This window comes from Dermacentor silvarum, chromosome 7, assembly GCF_013339745.2.
Source record: "Dermacentor silvarum isolate Dsil-2018 chromosome 7, BIME_Dsil_1.4, whole genome shotgun sequence".
NCBI lineage: Eukaryota > Metazoa > Arthropoda > Arachnida > Ixodida > Ixodidae > Dermacentor > Dermacentor silvarum.
Genome location: NC_051160.1, coordinates 91,054,294 through 91,076,793, shown reverse-complemented (window position 1 = coordinate 91,076,793; position 22,500 = coordinate 91,054,294). Strand labels below are relative to the sequence as shown.

General features: G+C 47.8%; 1 protein-coding gene across 1 annotated transcript in view; it reads left to right on the top strand.

The window, feature by feature from the left end:
* The window catches only part of LOC119458269 (uncharacterized protein C19orf47), a 48,113-nt gene that overhangs the window by 7,727 nt on the left and 17,886 nt on the right, over window positions 1-22,500 (top strand). The window contains exons 2-6 of the mRNA XM_037720103.2: window positions 1,183-1,385; window positions 3,490-3,541; window positions 6,347-6,460; window positions 11,533-11,757; window positions 12,818-12,906. Of these exons, the coding sequence (XP_037576031.1) occupies window positions 1,183-1,385; window positions 3,490-3,541; window positions 6,347-6,460; window positions 11,533-11,757; window positions 12,818-12,906 (683 nt within the window). The remainder of the gene's footprint in view (window positions 1-1,182; window positions 1,386-3,489; window positions 3,542-6,346; window positions 6,461-11,532; window positions 11,758-12,817; window positions 12,907-22,500) is intronic.

Here is a 22,500-nt window from a genome sequence, read left to right as displayed (position 1 = left end):
TGGCGGAACCGCAAATAAGCCTGAATAATCAAGCTTATTGAAAATATTGATCGACGACGCAGATCGGGAAGCCAGTTAACGTTTTTATCCCTTTATCGTTTTCAAATATATTTTAGTTTTTTTCTCTGTAAGCAGTGTGAAATACTGGCAAACATGCAATAGCCAGTGGAAGTAACTTCACATTTATTCTTTGGTATTCTGCTGTCTTAACTGACTGTCGTCAAGAACTAAGAATTAACTGCAGGCACTATGTGAACAGTGTTCACTGCATTTTGATGGGTGTTGTTCATGGTAGTCACTGAGTATTTCTTGTTCATCGTGCACAAATGTTTAATTAGCTAACTTTATAAATTTACCTAATCGATGAGATGTCAATGAAAAAGTTGTGAAGGACATTGAGAAATGACCAATAACAGCATTTAAGGCAACCTAGGATTTTTGCAGACCTTTCTTTTTTATTGAAAATGAAAGCCCATGAAATGAACGGGACTGTCGCAAGGCTTCTGCCGACGTGGCAAGGATTGCATCAATCTTTACGAAACTTTGTCAAATACGGGCACTCGGAAAGAACGGCCACGCTCTTTTCTCGACGCGTCAGCAGCTTTTGGCGCCAAGCTTCGGTCCCTATCAAACTCGAAGTAGCGCGATCTTGTAACGGTTCGTTTTCCAAACCATTAATAGACCCTGGTTTGATCCTGGAGCCATACACTTCGTACCGGTCTCATTGGCCATTGAGACATCATTTTTACTGTGAAAAACATTGTATCACAAATTTACAGACGAGCCAGTGCAGGTGAAATGTGCAAGGTAGACACTGTTTGCTTAAATCACACCTTAAGAAATAGCATCCACAAGTAAAGCCCAATTCACACAGCCATCATCCGTCGCGGTCACGGCGTCGGTTTTCATTGGGAATAGTGTTTCCTCGTCAGTTTCTCCTCAATATATGAGACACCGGCGACGTTGGTCGATGCTCCCAAAGGAGCAGGTGTCCCATTTTTGAAGACAAATCTGCAAGGAAACACTCTTTTCTGCCAAAAACTGGTGTTGTAATTGTGACGAAACAGGGTGGATGAAATTTGTGTGAATGAGGCCTGATAGGGCTACTCCAAAATGTATAAGCAAAAATATGACGTTAAACTGGGCCCAGGTCTAAATTCATGTCGTGCTCTTCTCCTGCAGGCACCTCGCAGTGGGTGCAGTTCTTCCGTGCTGCCGGACTGCCGCAGGATGTGTCGGTGCAGTACGCAGTGGTGTTTGGTGACAACCGCATCCAGTGGGGCATGCTCATGGACCTCACCAAGGAGTACCTCTTTGACATGGGGATCCACACCATGGGGGATGTCATCGCCATCCTGAAGCATGCCAAGTACGTCCACAGCAAGGTAGGCATGGGTGTTTGCCCTGGAGGAGACATTGTCATGTGGTAGTGACGAGTGTTGGCCAGCTGGCAGACATACGGACATAATGGAAGGAAACGTTTTAGAGGGAAGTTTGTGCGTTAGAATTGAGTACAACCCTAAATCTGCGTTACCATATAGCCGTCGGCATTTCAAAATGGCCGCCTCGCACGCGCTTCGAGCGTAGCTACACTCTAGCCTAGCTGCCGTAGCTTCCTCCATGTGCTGCTGTACGTGTTTACGCATTAGTCTACCGTCTGTCTTCCCATTTGCTGCGTCTGCTCTGTCAGCATGAAGTGCCGAGTTCATCATGATGCCGCATTTAAAAGGAAATTGATCATGTGTGCTGGGACGGACGGAAATAGGGCCTCATCGCGGGCGTCGGGAGAATCCGAAACTTGCATGCGGCACTGGCGCAATAGAAGGAGAGGATTTTCACCAGCAAAGCAACCCTGAAGTCAAAATACACTTGCCCTCAAAATATACTTGCCCTCAAAAGACAGTGGCTAATGCTGGATGCAACCTGGCCATCATGAAGTGACAATGTCCCTGAACTTAGCAATCAACAAGTGCTTTAAGGACTACATTATAGCCCTATGCAATTAGCTTTGCCAAATGTACAATTCTAAGATGCCAAGTGCTAGTTTCATTTTTACCTCTTTGTCTACCATGGTGTGAGGGGCCAATCGTGCCTTTGCATGACTATTCTGGATACACAACTTGCAAGCTGTTCTTGAATTGCACTTTGTTGTGTCAGCGTACAGCCAGCTGGGGTTGGCCTAACTGCTAGGCATCTGGAGTGGGCCGACACAGAAGCAAGTGTAGGCAAGATACTGCGGGCGAGAAAGAACGATCCTTTATTCCGGCGAACGCTTTTATATCTCTGATTGGGGGCAGGGCGCAAGCCAAGGGGCCCACACGTCAGAATTATTGCCAGACTACGAAGGTGGCATTAGCTAGCAATTGCATGCTGCACGTGAGTGCGCATTTCCTGATTACAACACCCGATGGCAGAGGACGGGACATCACACACTTTGGTCAGCCAGCTTTGGTGAGCCAGGGAATGACACTGATTTCTGCATCATCATTGGAAGCAATGGCGATGACATTGATGAGGCTTAGGACTGCGCAAGTAAAGACGGGGCCTGGGAGTTCTGTGGAAATATATGTATTCTTATTTAGGATTGCATAGTGACTGCCTTAGAAATCCAGTACCCTCAGGTTCAATCACTGTTCTAGAGCAACTGTTTCTTCAACTCTGAAGTTTGCTTTTTGAGGACACTGAAACGGGTCACTTTGGAACATTGTGCTGCAGTCTGGTTCATGCCAAGTTTTTCAGTCTTTCTTTTATCATTTGTGACTTGTCTCCCTAGAAACATGTTTTCATGTTATCATGTGGTCCTGGACTCAGTGCTCCGCCCACGACCGAGGCCTCCCAGCAGGGAGCGTGCCGATGCAATTTTATACCATTAAAGTTTTTCTCTTTCTGTCTTTAATGTTTTTATGGTTTTGTCTTGTGGGGTGACCATTATCCATAGTTGCGCTGCGTGTTGCACTATGGGACAAAGTGTAATGTAGCTGGATTCGTCTGTTAAATGTTCACAAAAAAAATGCATGAGTACCTTTTATCAACAGCACACATTTTCTATGTAAGTGTGGACACATAAAGTTAAAAAAAAAAAACTGGGTTAAAAATAAGGGTTGTGCCATCAAGAATTCTTTCACCATGTCCCAATGACTGCTTATGTTACTGCAATACCTGCCTGAGGCTGGTTAATTGTTTGATAAATAGAAGTTATGGACTCGAGATCAGTTCTAGGCACTGTGTAGTTGAGCGAAGCAGTTGGTGCCATGTCTGGTTTGCACCATCCTTCTAGGTAGTGTGATATCACAGGCTTGGTTCCCTGTCATGGCATTCTTGTTCTAATGGAACACGAATGCTAACACAACTTTGTTGTTAAATTTTAGCACACTTTAAAGACATTGCACATGGCCTAAATTAGTCCGGGGCCCTGCATTATGGCACCTATAAACTATAGCCTTTAGCTTTAAAAATGTTAACCACTCAGTCGACGAATTTGCATTGCAGGAGGCACAAGAGAAGCTGATGCGTGGCACACCATCGTCAGGAGCCCAGCTAGGTATGGACTCCACGATTTTATTTGTTGATGCTGCTGTTCTTAATTGGTATGCGTGTTTATTATTACTATATTTGTTGTGTCCTAATAACAGGAAGAACAATATGTGCATATGCAGTAAAACCCCGGTGATACGATCTCGGCTGGCACGAATTTCAGTGCGATACGATTTCGTAACATTCCCTGGCCAAAATACATCGCTCTTAATACAAAAAACTTCCGCTGTTACGAACACGAAAGCAACAGCGGCGGCGGCGGCCGAGCCAGCGGAGCGACCGGCACAGACAAGCCGGCACATCGGGGGGCGGGATGAATAGTCGCCAAGTGACCGGCTACGTCACACGGCTGCGCAATCTCTCATTGGTCCCCACGTCGAGCGGACCGGACCATATCACAGCCTAGCTGATGCTTTGACCAGCGAGAAAGAAGACGAGGGTCGCTGCAGCAACGACGACCACGGCGGCAGCCACGACGGCCAAAACGCTCCCTGCACTCTACGTGTACCTATATTTAAACAAAGGACACATAGCCTGCATATACAGCATAGACCACTTATAACGTAACCGCTTATAGTGCAGGACCGGATATAGTACGGTCTTTTCAGACTCCCGTTAATTTTCCCATAGCACTCCATGCATTCGCATACCGCTTACAGTGCAGCCGCGTGAGACGAAATACCGGTTATAATGCTGCTTCCGCGGGAAAATCTCGCCGACAAGGGCAGCAGCGAGCACGCTTCTCAACGAGGTGCGTGCTCCCGGCCGGCGTATGCATATGTTATTCAATGCAATCAAACTATCAATAATTCGGACTTATTTGGCCGCACATAGGTTAGTTCGGAGTATTTTCGGAGCTCGGTGAGCGAGGAGCGCCGCAAATGTGTGACGCAAAAGAAAAAGAACGGCGCTAGCATCCAACCGAAACGAAGCAGCGGAGTCCGCATCGCCACAGCTATCAGTTGAACTCGCACGTGAATGACAGCAACGCCGAAACACTTCGAGCCTATTTGTGTCTTCAAAGCCTGGATTCTTGCGTTTACCACTGTGCATAACACCGCGTTGGCTGCGGGCTTTCGTAACTGCGTAGTCATCCACGATCGCGTCGATGGCGGCCACGGTTTTCTCCGCAGCAGTTGCGGCGAACAGTAGTTTCGTTTTTGCTCGGTACACGCGTCCGCCGCGTGCCTAAAAAACTGCGTAGTTGCAATTAATGATCGCATAGATAGCGACCGCGGTTACGACTGTTGTTGTTGCAGCCAATGGTAGTTAATTCGTGCAGACTCGGTGCGTGCGTCGGGCGTGTGCCTTCAGCACCGCAAAGTCGCCGTTCATAATCGCGTCAATAGCGGTCACGTTTTTTTCCGCAGCGGTTGCGGCAAACAGTTGTTGCGTTTTGACTCGCTGCAAAGCTGTCGAACTTGAAGAGCACCGGCTACATCGCGATAGTACAAAGCGTATCTACATGCTTGGTCTATATGTTTTGTATACATGCAGGGCTTGAAAATCGTTGTTTTGGTTATAGTGCGGTACCGCTTATAGTGCAGATATTCGCGACTCCAGCGACTTATGTTATAAGCGGTCTACACTGTATCTCATGATCAGTCCCGACATCATACTAATAACATGCGAAAACATTAGTAAGATCACGCACACTCACTTTTACACCTTCCAGAAGGCGATCATTGAGGATTTGAGCAAGAAGAAAACACACATGGTTAGTAGAACCCCATTCATACGCTTTTCAAGGAACTGTGTAAAAAAAAAAGTCGCAGTTTCGTGTGAAAGGCAAGGCAACGATTGCGATAGCAAATTAGTAGACAACTGTACGAAGTAAGGATAGTAGTTTTATCGGTAAACATTCACTTACTAACTAAATTAACACCCACGGTGTCACGCGCGCACAGGTAAACACAAACCCATCTCGCTCGATGACCACGGGAGTTCGCTGAGTAAGGAAGCGCGGCAGCAGCGGCTGTCTTCTCGCTTCAACGCGAACTAAACGTCGAAAGCACAGTGCATACTAAGGTATCCGGCACTAGGCGCACTTTGTAAACATCGCAGATTGTTTTGAAGATGAGGCCCGCGCGGGCGCGCACTTTGCGCACGTCGCAGATCGCTTTCAAGATACGGCCATGTGATACGGTGCCGGCGCTGCCGCGCCGAATCTGCAACATGCTGGTCGTTTGTTGCAACGTACAAGCTGACTGCACCGCTAAATTTACGTGACCACCACATTCAAACGCAACGTAAGATGCAGGAAAATTACAGATTGGTGATGTATCAAAGGGAACTTAATACATAGAAGTAAATGCAGGATTTAGGTCGGGACCATGAAAACTCGACGCAGCAGCCGGGAAAACGCAGCAGCAAGGAACGTATCAATGGGGTTCCACTATTAGGAACTTTTCTGCTAATAAATTCCTTTTTTCTTAATTTCGTGTTTGTTTTGATGATACGAATATCTCACGCGACCTCACGAGATTCACATCACCAAGGTTCTACTGTAATTGCCATAAATTACTACGCAGAACATAGTCTCCTCTGCTCAGGGTCATCTTCTCAGTTACTCAAACTTCACTATCAGGAGCAACGTGCATTGCCATGAAGCCACAGCAGTATATTTGTGATGCTGTAAACTGGGTGTGCTTATTTTGTCGGTAGCTGTGCAGGTTCTGTAGAACACATGTGAGCAACTACTTCCCTCATAGACTAAAAAGGCGATTTTAATGCTCTACTCTAGAGCTGCTACTTGCACAGTAATGCCACTTGGCTCCGAAGTTCTTCCTCTGATCATGTTCTCTCTTAACAGCTGTCGGCATCCCACGTCGATACTCGCCCATCAAGGCATCGCCTAGGCCAGAACCACCTGTCGAGACAGCACCAGTGAGCAGGGTCAACTTTCCAAGCAGCTACGTAGCACCTGGTGAGCTTGGAACCACATTTCTGATAGATCACCAGTAATATACCTAACTCAATACAGTCAACTTCCAAATAAACTCTCTGGGAGTTCCTAGGGACTTTATTTGTTTACTCACTTACACGCTTGCGTATTTTATTTGTTCATTTTATTTATTTATTTAATGTGTGACCAGAAGCAACTTGGCGCCCTTAGTGTGGTGCACTAGAGTACAAATTGAATAGTGTATCTAGCAGCAAAAAAGCACAATAAGCACAAATAAAAAACACATAAAAGAATCTACACGTATGCATATGAGGTTTTACTGTATCCTGATAAACTTCCTTTGAATGCGTTCTATTCAGGCAGAGCGGTGGTGAGGCAGCCAGTTCCAGGCAGCAGAGCAGTACTCTGGCTTAGAGCGCACTAGAGCACAGTATAGTGCAGGATAACAAGCTGGTCTGGTAAAGTCTGGCGATGCGAGCAATTAAGCCCAGCATCTTCAGCAACTTGCGAAAATGACCGAAAAATCAAGCAATCCGAAAACCCTTTAACTTCCCTCAAGGACTCAATCGCCAAAGATACTTCCGAAATAGCATTGAAGACCCGCGAGTACAATTTTAGGAGTGTCGGTGCTCGTACTGTAACAGAAGACGGTGGGTGTGTGCGTGCATTATTAAAGAACACATTTTATGTCTTGTGGCAGTGGCCCCTTTGCATTAAAGCCCCTTAAACTTCATAAAGTAGTGACTCTCCTCCTCTGCCTTCACTCCTCCTTGTTTCTCCTCTCTTTCGCGCTCCTTCCTCGACCGTGGCACCGCCTACACCGCTTGAGCGCAGCAGACCTTTCGCAGAGTCAATGCACGCATAGCAATACAGTGCACTTTAATTTGCGTTGGTGTTCTTGCTCCGAGTAACTTCGTGTATAGCATAGGATTTCTATACGGAGGGTTATATATATATAATATATATTGACACGTGCACTTGTTTATCTTTCACCGGTGACCGCTTTTCACCGGTTAACAGATGTTAAACGTTATCGCTCGGCGCAGGACACGCCTGCATGTATCGGAAGTTTCTCTAGCGTTAACGATGCTTCTATCCGTTGTCTGTTGTCACCGACGCTTATGTAATCTGATTGTATGAGCGACGCAAACTGTCTAGTACTTTATGGAAGACACGCGGGCACCAGGGATTACTCTGGAACCTTCGATGACTCATGTATAAAAGCCGACGTGTTTCACCGCTGATCAGATTTTGACAATCGCCGACTGTGTTCGCCGCTATCTTTGTGCTTCGAGTGCAACTTGCTTTTGTGGGCACAGGTTTGCCCAATAACAAGTCAGTTTCGTCATTCACAGTTTTGCGACTGTTTTCTTCACCGCAACTACTACGTGACAATATTTACAAATTCAATGACGGCATATTCTTTTTCCTGTTTTGATAACTATTTTTATGAGTACAGTAAAACCTCGATAATTCGAAGGTCGCCGGACCGCGAAAATTCTTCGAATTAAGCGGATTTTCGAATTAACCGAAATGAATAATAAAAAAAGAAAACAAGCAAGAACTTGCAGCAAAAAGAAATCACCTTTATTTTCCATGTCCGAGAAAAATTACTCAATGTAATTACCGATGCGGGATTACTTGACGCGCTGGTTCGCCGCCCCTAGTGCCATGCTCTCCAGCTGGCTCAAAAAACGTAGCATACAAATATCACCCGCACTGCACTCAACAAAGTTGCGGACGATGTTCACGGAATCGATAACTGCCGCGAAAGCGGGCGTGGTGGTGCTTGACTCCAAAAATTTGGACTTGCTGGATATTCCGGACTTCAAAAATGCACCGTCAGGGTTCCCATTGAGTTCATGCATTTTCGCACCCAATTTTTCGGACGAATTGAGACCCCAAAGTTCGATTTTGCGGACTAAATCGCTCTTTCCGAGCCGCGCTACCCAATCTACTTGGCTTGGATTCCAGTGGCTCGCTGTGTAGCCTCCAAGATTGGAACGCGCGCTATCAATAGAGAGCTAGCGCAATCCTCCAGTCTCGGAGGCCATGCCTGCTCTTCCTTGGCTGGCAAAACGCTCCAGAGTACTGCTCTTTTTCTTTTTTTCTTAGTAATGCGCTCAGCACTATCGTTGTAACCATTTATTGTGGGATGTTTTTTTATTGCGACACCAATTATATGGACACTTCAAGCGGATTTTCGCCGTCGGCGTCGCCGCCCTGAGGTTCCATACAAAGTCCAAGGGCGATAAAATCAGCGCCGCGCGCCCGCCGTATGTGCTCTTCTACTCTTCTAACTGCGTACTTAGTGCCGGAGCGGTTTCTCGCGCGCACCGTATCTTGAAAGCGTTCTCCAGACTGATCTGACCTTTTGTATGCGATGTGCTCTCGCCGCTCAGTTTCCGTTGAAGCGATAGACCGCACGAACCTTCGCGGCCGCGCTCGTTCGTGCGCGCTGACACCACGCTTGTTAATTCAGTGAGTTTTTGTTTGTTTTTTTCTCAAGTTTCGGTTTCTATTTTGAACGTGGCGTGTACACTGAGCAGGTGTCTCGGAGACCCATGTCTCAGTGATCGGCGCTACTTCCTGTACCTTCGCGAGAGCTAAGCGGTGCGAAGCTCGTTTCTTGGATCTTCGTGGCGAACTCTGTTGACGGAGATCGCCAACGCGGTGACGTTCGTGTCGACTGTACACGGAGACGACGTCATTGCTGCGCAAATCCAAGCAGGTCGATCCCCTCCAAGCGTAGTATGAGGCAGGGCATTATTAGAGATTTTTTTAAGCCGCACTAATAACTTTTTTTTTTCGGCCGAACGAGTTTTCCGGACTATTTTTCAGTCCCCTCGAGCTCGGAAAATCGGTTGGCGACTGTACGGAGCGCCCTAACGTAACCGCCGCACGTTGCTACTAGTCGGAAACTTCGAATTATCCGAATTATCCATTCAAATTATCCGGTAGAATTTGCATTGAGAATGACGGGACCGCTCAAATTCTTCGAATTAACCGAAATTTCGAATTAACCGAGCTCGAATTATCGAGGTTTTACTGTATATAAACAAGCGCTAACGCCGTACCATGACGATTCCGAATATATCGCGTGCACTGCATTTGTCAAGGGTGTGTCGCAAGATCTTGTTGCGAATGGTCGTAAATAACACGTTTATGATCGAATGCCAACACCCTGGCCTTCAGCAAACCCTCAGTGACCTAAATAATCCGCTCCGTCCTTGCCACTTGAATTCGCGGCACATATAAGCTATGATGCTCAAAGGCCGGCAGAGGGCACGGACACACCAGCCTTAGTGTCCTGCAGCAAATGCGTCTCAGAGACATGGTGGTCGTACAAACTAATAGCTGAACGAACAAGCAAGCGAACGTCAAAACGAACGAGCAAACTACTAAATGAACAACGACTAAACCAGCCAGTGAACAAGCGGGCGACCGCATGTTTTCTTTGCGAGTGCTCCACCCCCGCATCGTAACCTTCACACACTTCAAAGCTCACGCGAATTAGTAAGTACGTCTCAAAGACCTATGAGGCTATCGTTCGGCGACTAACGCACCCCATAACTCGGTTTCGGGAGAGCATGCACGCTTTTCATCGGTGCCTTTGTATCGCAAATCCACTGGGCGGCCGCCAACGACAAACAAGAACAAAAGAGGCAAACAAAGCTATTCGCTCTAAAGAAAGCTAGTAAGTAACCACAAAAGGCAGAGTTACTTTCCTAAGATGAGTTTTCATGCTCAAGCCTCAAATGTCAAAAGGATTGAGCTGAATCGTTAAAGTTTTGTAATAACGTTTTCACACGCAGCTTCGCGTGCCCGCGAGTTTAAGCCTGTTGGCGTACAAAACGATTAAGCTTCTTGCCTTTGCTGAAACTATTTTGGCATGCAAAGGCACAACAGATCATGGTGATGGAAAATGCCGTGAAACGACATCGCACTTGCCGCAAAACTTAGTTCAAGGCGTTCACAAACGGAAAAGCGATGGTGCCAATGTGTGCTTGTTGCCAGTCGGTAGACGCTTCTCAGGTGAAAATGGCTATGGAGCGCGATCGTAAACAAATGCAGCGAGACCCCGGCAGCGCGACGACCCACGTGATGCCATTAGGCCAATACCAACGCGGCGTCGGCCTCGGACAGGGCGTGCGAGGAGGAGGCGGCATTCTTCAAAGCGTGTCGCTACTTTTACATTGAGGGGCTTTACTTTGCACTCTTGGCATGCTTCATCGCAATACATTTTGTGTGCTTGACCACGAAACACCGCTGTATTGCAACAAAGCTTACTTTCGGGAGCCGGCATTATGTGGTGCTTTAAACTTTGCCGTTCTTTCCGCGCTTCTACTCCATCGGCGAGGATGATGAAATGGAGTCGGCGCCGAGCAGCAGGAATCTTGATCGCGAATGTCAAAGCAGCTAGGCCTAGCTACTACGGCTGCCAGCGGATCGGCGTGCGAGAGCACTGGCTCGAGGCTGCGAGATAATCAAAACGGTGGATGGTGGTAGCTTCAATGAATGTCGTTTCGGAGCTTCGGTGATGGCGAAAAGTCCGAAAAATCTAATGGCAAAGGGTGTCAGTGTTTGAAATTTCAGGCGTCCTTCACATTGGGTCTGTGGGGTACGTGGCAGTGTTGCGAAGGTGTCCGAATTATCAGGCATTTGCAAAAAACCGGACACCTGAGAAAGGGGCCATTGGCTGTATATGTTAATACAGCCTAATAAGTTGATGTTCTCACACTCACTCACCAGAATTTATCGCAGGTCATGTACTCACTCACACTTGCCAGCACTAATTCACATTCCTACTTGTGTTCATAGTCCCTACCGTTCATACTTAGCGACACCAGCACACGCTCACACTCACCGACAGTCACTCCCATTCGTACTAACATCTACCCAAGATCACCGTCACTCAGATTTGTAGTAAAAAAAGTGTGTTTGTTACTACTCGCATTTACCATTACTCGCTCACATTCATGCTCGTGTCCTCTCACACCCTTCGTCACTCACTAATACTCTAACTCTCGGCTGTGCAATAAGTGCGCATCAATGATGACCTTGCGTCCCCATCGCGTTGCGCATCTGTCCAGAGCCAGAGCCGCGTGCCACGGTGCGGCCTCTGACCAAGCGGCGTCTGGGCGATGAACCCACTGCGTCGCCCCCTGTGGCCCCCAAGCGGTTGGGCATCGGTTCTTCGGCCTCTCAGCGAGTGGCACCACAGCCAGTCACCCACACCGAGGGCCCCACGCTTAAGGTTGTCCTGCCCACTGGCACCACTGCCCGCACCCGCCAGCTCCTGGCTGCCAGCCAACAAGGCAAGCATGCATTCGAGGAGCACAACAGGTTGACTAACCCTTTCTGTGCGAAGGATGAGTACGTATTTGCAAAGAAGGACAGACGAAGCCTGCACATGTTCGATGACCCAGCGCTCACGTTCCAGGAACTTGCATGCCGCCATCTTGGTCTATGCTTCTGGTGCCTACTAAAGATTTGTGTGTGTGTGCGTACATATTTCTGACTGTTCTTGATTAGAGATGACGTGTTCGTTCCCTTCACTTTCTCAAAATATTAGTTTTGCACACCCAGCAAATTTGTTGCTGTAATATCTCAGTAAGTACCTATTGCAAAGAGAAAAAAAATGGAGCTGGGCAGGCCATGTGATGCGTAGGATGGATAACCGGTGGACCATTAGAGTTACAGAATGGCTACCAAGAGAAGGGAAGCGCAGTCGAGGGCTGCATAAAACTAGGTGGGGTGATGAAGTTAGGAAATTTGCAGGCGCAAGTTGGAAACGGCTAGCGCAAGACAGGGGTAATTCGAGATCACAGGGAGAGACCTTTGTCCTGCAGTGGAGATTAATACAGGCCGATGATAATGATGATCTATTGCAAATAGAAGAGTAATTCTTTTTGAAGTAATGAAGCTAGATCTTTAGAGCACATAATGTCAGGAGCAGATTTCTAAAATTTGTCTTTTGTGTGACCACTGCATGGCCGTATTGAAAACTGGACTTCAGTGTGCTGTAAACTAAGAAATAATGACCCAGTAATGACCATCATTGTGTGCCTTATGTGTTTCATCATTTATCCATGCACCATTTGTATACTTTTGTGCAGTCGTTATTGATCACTTTTAACAAAAACAAAAAGGAAGTTTTTATAATTATGTGATGAAATAATGAACCTGCAAAAAAACATAATTGCATTTTTATAATCGTAAGAAACTAAACAGGCCTGCCAAATTTGGTCTGAAAATGAAAATGGTAGCTTTCAAACCCCTGTCTCTCTTAAGCAGGCATTGGTTGTACGTGCAAAAATGCGGTATGTCATTTGAATGCAGCCATTCTGAACCCCCTGTCTTGCACACCACTCGCAGGTTTGTCAGCTGGGACACAAGCAGCTGGCAAGCGATCAGTGTTCGACCGGCTTGGCGAAAGCTTAGTGAGCAGCACGACCGACTCCAAGGTACGTTCGCGTTTGATTCATCATGACTTCTCCTTCCTTTGCTCATCTCGGCACTTTCACGCATTCCTCGCCTCATTTGTATTCAAGATGGCCCATGTGGGCTTAAGAAGCAGACATCCTCCCGTGGGGGGAAGCTGAAGCCGACTTAAGTTTTAAAAATGGCAAGGCATGCGACATTGAGCTTCTTGGTATTGTATCTTTACGGTCTCCGACCAATAATTTGGACCCAATGGAAACCACCAAAATGTTTGAATAATCGGAAGTCTGAAATACCGGATTTGCCCGAAAATAAGTCCCTTGGTTTCAAAAGTGGACTAAAAAGGTGGGCCATATTCTTAAATTGTCACATTTGGGCATACCTTCAGTTTCGCATGACTAGTGCAGGGCGCATCGGCAATGCCAAACATGCTACCTTATCACAGTGCAGAAACGCTGCATCTAACACACCATCTCTGTTGACCTGTCTGGTGCTAGTCACAGGAAATACAGTCGAGTCCCGCTACAACGAAATTCAGGGGACACGCGGAAAATTTCGTTGTGGCATAACTTTGTTGACGCGAAATTTGTATGTGTATACGTACGCCAAACGACAAAGCCGCGAACGAAAACGAAACCATCGTCCGGGAAATCTTTGCGATAGCGTGGGGGAAAAGGTTGAGACCTACCGAAGGCGGTCAGTAAAGTCTCAACTTCACGAGAGAATGCATTTCGCCCCGCTGTTACAGCATTTTCGTACACTGCGGCTGACGCCTAACCCAACGCATGTGCCCGGCCGATCGCCAAACACTCACTTTGCTGCGCATGCACCATCACAATGAAGTGGTTTGAATTATCACAATTTCACTGTATATTTATGACAAAGTCAGCAAGCTTGGCAAGCTTACGCCTACCGGAAGTTTTATTACCAGAAGTCTGTCAGCCTGGATTTCTTACGCTTCACGGCAAGCAAAGGCATTACGCGAGTCTCACAGTCCGTTAAAAGAGCCATCACAATCTTGTTGTCGTAGGCTCTGATAACTTTTCTGATGAGGTGAAAAGTAATCCATCACTTTATAAGCAGTCTCCAGAGTCGATGTGTCTAGTGGATTGTCATTTTTCCCAGACGAAGAGACGTTGGCATCATGTTAACAGTGGCTGCCGTATCTTGAAAGCAATCTGCAACGTGCACAAAGTGTGCGCCCGTGCGAGCCTTATCAAAGCGATCTGCGATGTGGGCAAAGTGCAGCTAGTGACGGTAGAGTCATGTGGACTTTGCTTTCGACATTTAGTTCGCATTGAAGCGAGAGACGGCACGGATGTCCATTCGCTCGCTGCTGCTGCCGCGCCTCCTCACTCCAGCATGTTGACAGCGAGTTTCCGCGGTCATCGAGCGAGATGTGTTACCTGTGCACACGTGACACCGTGCTTGGTAATTTAGTTAGTTAGCTAATGTTTACAAGTTTATAAGGCCGATAAAACTACTATCCTTAATTTGTATAGCTGCCTACTAATCTGCTATCGTAATCGATGCTTCGTCTTCTGGGCGACACTGTGAAATTATTTCCTTACGCTTTCTGCCTCGGCGATCATATGTGCCTCTTCGAGAGAGAAAAATTTACGCTTCTTCGTTGGCATAGCCATTTCAACCAGACATGCACCACGGAGAAAACGGCAGCGATTGTGGTGATCCCGTGCAGTCTCGCGCAGGCGCGTGATGACCACACATGGCTATGGATGGAAGTGGCTCAAATTAGTACTTTGAATTTAATTTCGTTTGCGGATACCTCATTTAAGCGGACATACGATCATCGCAGCTTTGGAAGGGCCTTCTAATTTGACTATTCGGTAGTTACAATTTCAGTTCAGTCCCAGTTTCTGCCTCAACAAACTTTTCGAGAGTGAAATAACGAATAAAACGCCTTCTTTATGAAGAAACTTTTTTTGTATTACAGTGGAATCTCGATGATACGAATCTCACGGAGTCACGAAAAATATTCGTATTAGCCGAAATTTGTATCATTAACACAATTAAAGCTAACTAATTAACACTATTAAAACTAGCTAAATTAAACAGTCAGAGGTGAACTCAAGCACACGCACGTAAAAAGCATTTACAGTATAGACTGCTTATAATGTAAATGTTTATAGTGCAGAACTGGCTATAACGCAGTCTTTTCTGACTCCCGTTTACCCTTCCATAGAACTCCATGTATACGCATACTGCTTACAGTGCAGCCGCGTGAGACAAAATATTGGTTATAATGCGGCTTCCGCGGGAAAATCTCGCCGACAAGGGTAGTAGCGAGCACGCTTCTCAACGAGGTGCGCCCATTGATGGGAGAGGAGATCAACGAGGGCGATGCGGAGGAGGAGCATGAGACGTGGAGCATGAATCCAAGGGCGATAAAATCGTCGCCGCGCGCCGTATGTGCGAGTGAAAGCGCACGGAGGACGTGCACCTTCACGAAGAACGAACGTACAGCAGAGAGCAAACGCGACTTCCGTCGCGTGAAAGGCCGTGGGGGTATGGGAGGGGCGACGCTGTGCTGCAGCACCAAATGCGTATCTTGCAACCGGACGCAAGGGTAACAGCGACGCAATCTCCCACGCGAAAGGGGCAAAGCAGGAAGGCAGCGCAGGAGGGAGAGGGGCGGCTTCTACTCTGCCAACAAATGCATTCTTGTACTTTGCGCCTGTGCCAGCTGTCGGTGTTGTTGCGCGCACCGTATCTTGAAAGCGATCTGCACACGGTTCTGACCTTTGTATGCGCTGTGCCCTTACGCAGCTCAGTTTCCATTGAAGCGATAGACCGCACGAACGCTCGCTGCAGCGGCCGTGCTTCCCCACGCCTGCATGGGGAAAAGCACAAAAGCATCAAAAGCGCCATCGCTTCAAACTCGCGGCGCCGTCCGCGCCTCCGCACCAAAAGAGAAAGGGAGAAAGCGCGTGACTGCGCACTATTCTCTTTCGCGGCTGTCGGTGGGGCGGCGTTTATTCGTATCAATCGACGCGGGTTGAAAATAGATTCGTAACAACCATTCTCTAACACGTTGCAAAGTAATGGGGCTCGGCCGGTACCACAGAAAAATTCGTATCATCCGGAAATTCGTATTAGCCGTGGTCGGTATCATCAAGATTCCACTGTACTTTCTATGGGCAGCTGACGGGGAACTTGAAAATCTTCGTTGTGGCAGAAATTTCGCTGTAGCGGCGTTCGTTGTAGGGGGATTCGACTGTATAACGAAAATGAAAGGAAAGTGATTGTTGAAGGATACGGCCAGTTTTTCAACGCATTGCTCCGTGTACATACGCTTGCCTTGGGCAAAGCAAGTCAGTCCATTCTGGGTGATGAGGCCGTCGCGAAATGCAGCATGTCGCATCTCGACGCCGGCTGCAGCAGGGGCATGCCGACAAACACCGGATACGTTGGCTACGCCTCGCGCCAATCTACAGAGTGCTGCGCTTTCGCTGGCGTGGCGTCACCGTGCCGAGCGCACTCGCGTGTCAAGACTACGTCAGATTGTAAACTGGCCTTTAGAACCCGAGTATCGTCCCCATACTCGGGGTCAGCTAAGTCTGGCTGAGAACCAGCCAAGCCAAACCAAGTTAAGCAAAGTTATAGCTAGGGAAGAGCCACCAGCTTCGCTGTTTGCCCAGTCTTCGTTCGCACCACTTAGTGTGAAGCTGCCCCTAACTTTTTATCATCGCAACTTTAGTGCATCGGGAGTAAATCTTTGTATTTCCAAATGAGAGAAAGTTTTATGTAAAAGCATGAGGTGCGCAGTACTGTAAAGGATTTTTTTCTCTCTCTCTCTCTTTGGACACTGAAAACGGGCGTGCGTTACAATCGAGGGCGAGTTAGGATCAAGTAAATACGGTAAGTGGAGAAGTACGATAGTGAGTCGCTGCTTGTGCGCGGCATTGAGAAGGACTAGTGTTGCTCAACGGCGTATTCGACACGAGGAAGTGGGAGTCTTGAACTGCCACGGTGAACGAGTGCCGAACCCCACATAAAGTGATGTACAGTGCAATCTCGATGATACAATCACGGCTAATACGAATTTCCGGATGATACGAATTTTTCTGTGGTCCCGGCTGAGCCCCATTACTTTGCAACGTGCTAGAGAACGGTTGATACGAATAAACGGCGCCCCACCGACGGCCGCGAAAAGGAACAGCACGCAGTCACGCGCTTTCTCCCTTTCTCTTTTGGTGCGGAGGCGCGGATGCGGCGCCGGACAACGCGGAGGCCGCGACTGGCCGCGAAGAGTTTGACGCGGTGGTGCTTTTCTTGCTTTTGCGCGCGGCCACCGCAGCTATCGAAGGTTCGTGCAGTCTATCGCTTCAATGGACACTGAGCGGCGTAATCACAGCGCATAGAAAGGTCAGAGCCGTGTGGAGATCGCTTTCAAGATACAATGCGCGCGACAACCTCGACAGCCGGCACAGGCGCAAAGCAAAGTACAAGAACGCATTTGTTGGCAGAGTAGAAGCCGCCCCCCCCCCCCCCCTCTCTCCTAGCCTCCCTCCTGCGCTGCCTTCCCGCTTTGCTCCTTTCGGTGGGAGATTGCGTCGCCAGTTGCCCTTGCGCCCGGTTGCAAGATACGCATTTGGTGCCCCGCAGCACAGGGTCGCCCCTCCCCCCCGCCCGGCCTTTCGCGCGACGGAAGCAGGGCCGGGCTCGACTGGCGCGCCTGGCCATGACGGAAGTCGCGCTTGCTCTCCGCTGTGCGTTCGCTCTCTGTGCATGAAGGCGCGCGAAAGGCGCGCTTTCACTCGCACATACGGCGCGCGGTGACGAATCGCCCTTGGACTCATGCTCCACGTTTCATGCTCCTCCTCCGCCTTGCCTTCGTTGATCTCCTCTCCCGTCGGTGGGCGCACCTCGCTGAGAAGCGTGCTCGCTACCGCCCTTGTCAGCGAGATTTTCCAGCGGAAGCCGCATTATAACCGGTATTTCGTCTCACGCGGCTGCACTGTAAGCGGTATGCGTATACATGGAGTTCTATGGGAGGGTAAACGGGAGTCGGAAAAGGCCGCGTTGTAGCCACTTCTGCACTATAAACAGTTACGTTATAAGTGATCTATACTATAAATGCTTTTTACGTGCGCGTGCCTGAGTGAGTTCACCTCCGACTGTTTAATTTAGCTAGTTTTAATTGTGTTTCGATGATACGAATTTCGGCTAATTCGAATATTTTTCGTGACCCCGTGAGATTCGTATCATCGAGATTTCACTGTATTTGGCACACAACTGCTGGGTATTTATTGGTTTTGTAGACAAATGTAGTTCTTTATTCCCATTGGCAGGATAATTTCACTTCGTTAACATGAGGTCTTATATACATGGATCTCTATGTGGATTTCAAGGGGACTCACCGCGGTGGCTCAGTTAGCTAAGGCGTTGCACTGCTGATCGAATCCCGGCCTCGGCGGCTGCATTTCGATGCAGGAGAAATGCAAAAACGCCTGTGTGCTTGCGTTGTGCATGTTAAAGAACCCCAGGTGGTCAAGATTAATCAGGAGCCCTCCACTACAGCGTGCCTCATAATCAGAATTGGTTTTGGCACGTAAAACCCCTGTAAGAAGAAGATTTCAAGGGGAATTTCACTAAGTTCATTATATCCATTATTTCCTTATATCCCATTTCATTATAACCAGGTTCGAGTGTGTGCCGCTTTCCATGGTATTGGGCACTTGTTCAGCCTGGCGTTCCAAACAAATGCTTTAACTCTTTCCGTACCGCGCCCATTGGGCATCGTTAGCGCTCTATCGATGGTTTTAAATGCCACTTTCGAGACCTTCCGCGCCGCTCACGGACATACTGTGCTATCATACATGAAGGAGGAGAACTATATTTTAGTTTTCTAAGCAGTTCGCTTTTTTCCCGCCAGGCGATGATTTTTAAATGCACTCCGAAGTTTCGCGACCGTCAAAGTAATGTCCGGTTAAGGAAACAGCGCGCGCGCTTCAGGAGATCGCAGATATCGTGATTCCGCTGCCTCTGCGGCTGATTTTATCGATACATCGAATAGCAGTGAGTCAGAGGACGCTGACTTTTCGTCGGACTTTGAGTCTGAAAGCGGCAACGATGTAAACCAGCCCAGAACATCGGCGGCCGCAGCCCGGCACGCCCAACTGTAGTGCTTGCAGTTAAATTTTTGTAGCGGAATATCTGTTCAATTAAATTTTTTTATTTTTTGGGGAGATAGTACCTAATAGACGGCAATACATTTTGTATATTTCATAATTTTCATAACATTTCTTTCTTAGTAGATACAAGCTTGTCTTTACAAACTTTTTTCAATTTTATCGTGCAAACTTGATTTTAACAATTTATATCTTTTTTATGACATACATCTCGTTAATAAAACTTCTATGCATGAAAAGTCCATGCATTTTGCTTTCTGTTTATGTATTACATTAAATATTGAGTGCAGTAGATCCTTCAGAAAAAAACATCTGCCGTAACATACAAAAAACACCTATTTTCCCCATGGTAGGGAAAGAGTTAAATACGTCATTGAGCAACAGTGGTCTCTCACTGCTGTGTGTACCTAAGCCCCACGTATCGTGGTCATGTGCCTAGGTGCAAGATACTATTTTTAGGGGATCACAGTGCATTTCACAGCTGCCCGACGAATCGTCAATAAAAGGCATGCGGCAGGCTCTCTTTACATGCTTCTTTATAGAAAACATCCTGGCATTTGAAGGTTTTTTCTGTGTTCTGCGTAATTACTAATTCTTCGTTGTAGTAGCAGGCATGTTTATATTGCATATATTTTACAAAATTTCCATTATTGTGGTTCTATGGCTCAAGACGGAGCTTTAGTTCTGTCCTCAACGCCGCTCTCCTTATTCAAAGGCATGTAAAACGTAGATATGCTTTTATGAGACAACTGCTAGATTGACTGGAATGAAATTTGTTGCATATGAAAGACAAGGTTAAATTCTGGCAACTGAAGCAAGCAGAATTAAAATTTAGGATTTGAAACGTTCAATAAACATTGCCATAAATTGGTAAATGCTGAAAAAATAGAAGCACAAAGTTTACAAATCTATAACTGCACTAAAAGCGGATACAGTTGAAGCCTGCAATAACGAAATTCTCACGACAACGAAATATTTTTGTGTTCCCGGCGAATGCCCATAGGATTCAATGCATTTCGTGCCTCTCGACAACAACATGTCTCTGAATTACAATCCCGCTTCAACGAAATTCGCTCGAACATAACCCCGCATATTACCTACTCGCACAAGCCTAGCAGGCTACAAAATGTGCTCAAATGCCTTTGCTTCGCACTAAAATTCTGTAAAATTCTGCCACATTACGTTTGCATGGGCACCACCATTTTTGTTTACAAAAACAACCCAGCACCGGAAGCCACCGCGTGTGCCGCAAACACGTCATGGCGGTTATCTCATTTGTTGATCGCCCGTTTGAAGTGGCACGCAAGTTGCTACCAGCAGCTCATGATGGTTTTTGCACACCTAGTGCAGTCCATAATGTGCGGCTCATTGAGAAAAGTGCGACAAAACAAAGAAAGTCGCGTCCTACCAACGTGGACTTGTTTATGGCACTTGAGATGGCGGCTGCAGCGTGGACTGCCATCATCAGGCCATGATTGAGCGAAGCAGCGTTCTTTGCTTCAAGAACACTGGTTCGGTGCCACCCAACAGGCATCGCGTTCGGATTCGGCGGCAGACGTAGATTTGTGCGAAGAGGCTGTGATCTCGATCGATCGTCTTCAAGGATATGAGATGACTTTCGTGCTTGGCACCAGTCATGGCGACGTCTACAGGCGACAACGTGCGCTGGAGAAATGCTGCTGCGTGCGTGGAGTGCTGTTGCTCTGCGTCCGGTGCCAAGTTATGCAAAATCTTGCAAAAGTGATCATGTCTTCGAAAGCGATTGACCGAGAAGACTGTTCCACGGCAGTGCCACCACTGCTGATCGACGCATGGGGCGCACTTTGTGCTGTCAGCAATGTGGTTTTATATCCTCAAGCCAGGCTTGCCAAAGTAGACTAATAGAATTTTGACAGTAACGTTTCATCCTGCAATGCATTCCCTATCTGTGCTGTCTCATTTTGGAAAAACGGAATTCTTGCGAAACATCATTTTTTCGCATTTCCCGCCGATTTGTGTATCAAATTCGGGAGCTGTGTTTTTGCTCACACAGATATGTTGATGGGCACGAAACATCCACAGAACCCTAGCCATAGACGGCTTCGCTGTGATAGTATATCTTACCCCACGTCGTGCACTATAGCGACTTGCCATCATACTTTCTCACTTCCAGCGCCGTACAGGCTGACACTAGGATGCTGCTGCAGTTAGACATGGCCTCTGAGGTTGTATCAGCGCCGATGCAATCTTGGAGGCCACGAGCCGACCAAACCAAGCCGGCGCCGTGAGATTTGCGGGCTGCATGGAGGATGGCTGGGCTGTGCGTGCAACCCCCTTGTTAACACGAGGCCACATGAGAGTGGCGGACCAGCTGTATAGCCGGGTGCGCCGTGTTATGTTGCGTGGCACATGCTGCTCGACCACGGCGGATCGCTAGATTCTTGACAATGTTAATTATTCAAGGGAGAAAGCAAAAGCGAAATATCATCACATTGGAACAGACGGCCGCTATCGTAAAACTGTCTCGTCAGGTGCTAAGAAGTTGCATGAGACGCACACTGAAGATACCTTTTATTTTTAAATTAAAATTTCATAGCATACATGGTCATGTAGTGGTTCAGCGAGCTGCAAAGCTGTCTTCTTTGCATGTTTAAAGTTGTGCACCCCATTGGGCATATACTGCAGTAAAGGGCAGTAATAGATATAATGGAATCATTTTGTCTCCCCCTTACACTTTGCTTTAATGAGGTTCGAGTGTATGCAATACAGTCGACGTCCGATTTCCCGGACGCCCGAAATTCCGGACATGCCTGATTTCCCGGACTCATCTGTGGCACCGTCAAGTTCCCCATAGAGTCAATGTATTAAAAAGTCCGAAATTCCGGACGCTTATAGCCTTCGCCATCCGATTTCCCGGACTTTTTACTGTTAACCGCCGACCGAAAGTCACCACCGACGCCGCCATTTTGGCTGTTTTCATATCCTCGAACCCACCATACTCGCATCGCAGGTGTGGCCAGCAGCACCGCCGCACCGCGCCGCGGCTGCCGTAACCTCGAAACCGCACGTGTCAATCCGTTGCCAGCCGTAGCTTAGCCAAGCCAAACCTCACTGTGTTCGTTCGCGTGTTGTTTTGTCAGCTCTGCCAGCTCTGCGGTCGTGTCTGCGGTTGATCGTTTGCTGCTGCGCGCTATCTTCAGTGATCACGTTTCCCGACCTTCAGCATCCACCGAGTTCCTAGCTGTTTCGTGCTGCGCTTTTCGTCGAGCGGATTCGCCGTTTACAGCGATGGCACCGACTGCTCCTTCGTCTTCGTCTGCGCCTTCGAACGAACTGCCAACCGCGAACTGCCCTCCGTGGACGAACTGCCATCCGCGGACGTTGCCTTCGACGATCTGCGCGCTGCCGGCGTGTCGATTCCAGCCGGGATAACCTTTGAGGGCTTCGCCGACGCTGACAAAGACCTCGAGCTATGTGCGGAGTTGA